The sequence below is a fragment of the Anomalospiza imberbis genome, unplaced genomic scaffold (genome assembly GCF_031753505.1).
Source record: "Anomalospiza imberbis isolate Cuckoo-Finch-1a 21T00152 unplaced genomic scaffold, ASM3175350v1 scaffold_191, whole genome shotgun sequence".
Taxonomy (NCBI): Eukaryota; Metazoa; Chordata; class Aves; order Passeriformes; family Viduidae; genus Anomalospiza; species Anomalospiza imberbis.
The window spans coordinates 20,836-23,814 of NW_027099824.1; the positions used below are offsets into that span (position 1 = coordinate 20,836).

Consider the following 2,979-nt stretch of genomic DNA (forward strand, 5'->3'; position numbering starts at 1 on the left):
CTTACTTAACTCTATATAACTCTTAATTAACTCTATTAAACTACTGTTATGTACTTTTATAACTATAATCCTTAATTAACTCTAGTACATTTCCTAACCTTTCTCTTAGATTTTAGAAAAATTACCTGTCTAAATACATTCCTGAAATACTATATAGTCTTATGATCAGGAAGAGGACCCACAAGAAGAATATTTTTGTTTTTGAGCAGAATTTAAGCAGTCATAACAAAAACATGCAAAAAAACCCCTTGGACCTACTCCAATGGGTTGTTACTGGGGCAACTGAATGTCCTACTGGATGTTCCTGTTAAATATCCTAAATAATCAACCATAATAAATTGTTGAAATCAGGGGCCAGGTATGACCCATCCCCACTGGGACACCTGGAAGCTTCCAATAAAGGTCTGTTTTTTACTTTACTGGTCTAACACTGTTTTTACCTTACTGTTCTAACTTTGTTGCAAGGTTTTTGGTTTTTTTTTTTTTTTTTCCTCTTTTGATTATAGACAACAGGGGGATGATAGAAGCAGAACAGGAATTGTGATCCCAGAATCACAGAACATTCTGAGTTGAAAGGGACACACAGGATCATCAAAGGAATGTTTGAACATTTACAGAGACTCCAGAACTGTGACTTTGGGTGGTCAGTCTCTCTGCTGGCAGCCTCCCAAAGGGCCTTCAGCCACTCCTCAGCCCTGGACAGCAGCAGCATCACCTTTGCAGGGCCCAGCAGGGCTCTCCTGAGCTGCCCTCGCCCAGCTGCACACAGACCCTGCCCCAGCCAGGGCCCTGCACACAGGCAGGTTTCTGTAGGGCCGGGCCGAGGGCACCCAGGGTGGGATGGGCTCTGTGAGTGCTGGCAGGGACAAGGCCCCTCTCAGGAGGGAATGTCCAGGCCCAGGGAGATGCTCAGGGAAGCAGAGGGGGCTGAACAGAGCAGTGCTGGGGCAGGAGGGCACTGTTGGTGTGTGGGAGGTGCCGGGCACAGCTGGGCACGGGAACACTGTCCTGAGTGCCCGGCTGTCTCTGCCCTGCCCTCTCAGGCACAGCACCACAACATCTTCTCCTGTTTCTGCACTCCCCTGATATTGTCAGTGTTTTCTGGTGCTCTCAGGGAGGCTCTGGCATTTGCAGCAGCTGAGTCAGGCACTGCCCTTGGCATTCCTGCCAGGCAGGGCTGCCCATGGGAATGGGGTGTCCAAGCTTCCCTGGGACCTGTGGGGCTGTGGGCAAAGCAGTCCATGGGAAAGGGGAATGAGCTGAGCCCCTCCATGAGATCCCATCATGGACACAGCCGGGGATCTCCTTGCTGTGCCCTTCCCAGCTCTGAGCTGCCCTCCTGGGTGCAGAGCTGTGCCAGAGCATCTGGGAGTTCCCTGAATGTCCCACGGGGAAGTGCAGAGATGCCACAGCTGAGGAAATGCTGCTGGGTTGGCCAAGGGAGCCGTGAGTGTCCGTGGCACAAGGGGGTGCTGAGAGCTTGCCCAGAGACCTTTGGAGAGGGTGAGACATTCAGGGATCCCTCTGCTCTGGGCAGGGTCTGGTTTATCCCAGGGTGACCCAGGAGTGTCATTGTGCCCTGATTCCAGCCAAAGGTTTTCCCAGAACGGGAAGAAGGACTGGTAAGTCCCAGCAGGACAGTCGGCAGGGAATGGCCCAGGTGTAGCTCCAAGCAACCTCTCCTGATGTGTCACTGTCCTTTCTCTATGAACAGGTCCCCATGTGCAGCCACAGCCAATGTACAACAGCAGCTCCATCAGCCACTTCCTCCTGCTGGCACTGGCAGACACGCGGCAGCTGCAGCTCCTGCACTTCTGCCTCTTCCTGGGCATCTCCCTGGCTGCCCTCCTGGGCAACGGCCTCATCATCAGCGCCGTAGCCTGCGGCCACCACCTGCACACGCCCATGTTCTTCTTCCTGCTCAACCTGGCCCTCAGCGACCTGGGCTCCATCTGCACCACTGTCCCCAAAGCCATGCACAATTCCCTCTGGGGCACCAGCACCATCTCCTACTCAGGATGTGCTGCTCAGCTTTTTCTGATTATCTTCTTCCTTGGAACAGAGCTTTCCCTCCTGACCATCATGTGCTACGACCGCTACGTATCCATCTGCAAACCCCTGCACTACGGGACCCTCCTGGGCAGCAGAGCTTGTGCCCACATGGCAGCAGCTGCCTGGGCCAGTGCCTTTCTCAATGCTCTGCTGCACACGGCCAATACATTTTCCCTGCCCCTGTGCCATGGCAATGCCCTGGGCCAGTTCTTCTGTGAAATCCCACACATCCTCAAGCTCTCCTGCTCCAAATCTCACCTCAGGGAACTTGGACTTCTTGCTGTTAGTGTGTGTTTCGCATTTGGTTGTTTTGCGTTCATTGTTTTCTCCTATGTGCAGATCTTCAGGGCCGTGCTGAGGATCCCCTCTGAGCAGGGACGGCACAAAGCCTTTTCCACCTGCCTCCCTCACCTGGCCGTGGTCTCTCTGTTTATCAGCACTGCAGTGTTTGCCTACCTGAAGCCCCCCTCCATCTCCTCCCCATCCCTGGATCTGGCCCTGTCAGTTCTGTACTCAGTGGTGCCTCCAGCCCTGAACCCCCTCATCTACAGCCTGAGGAACCAGGAGCTCAAGGCTGCAGTGTGGACACTGATGACTGGATGCTTTCAGGGACATTAAACTGCTAGTCAAGTTCTGCAAATCACTTGTAATAAAAAGAATCTTTGATACTTCTTGTTGGATTCATTTGGTAGGTTTTTTTATTTTTCTTTTTTCATATTGTCCACAAAGAAATGTTATTGTTTGTGCCATTTCACACTTTGTTTCTCCCCACCTTCCCTGTGGTTGTGTCAATGAAGGGCTGCACTCTCGGTGGCTTTAAAGGAACTCAAGGATCTCCCAGCAGAGTTTTCTGCACAGATGCCCTTTTGTTGCCTTCTCTGGAGCTGCAGCAGCAATGTCTGTGTGCAGAGCTGGGGGCAGATCAGT

General features: G+C 52.3%; 1 protein-coding gene across 1 annotated transcript; it reads left to right on the top strand.

Annotated features, from left to right (window-relative positions):
- The first annotated feature begins 1,737 nt into the window (after positions 1-1,737).
- LOC137466373 (olfactory receptor 14J1-like) lies at positions 1,738-2,670 on the top strand. Its single transcript, XM_068178133.1, has one exon. It carries the CDS (start codon positions 1,738-1,740, stop codon positions 2,668-2,670), a length of 933 nt encoding a protein of 310 aa, XP_068034234.1.
- Positions 2,671-2,979: the final 309 nt, after the last annotated feature.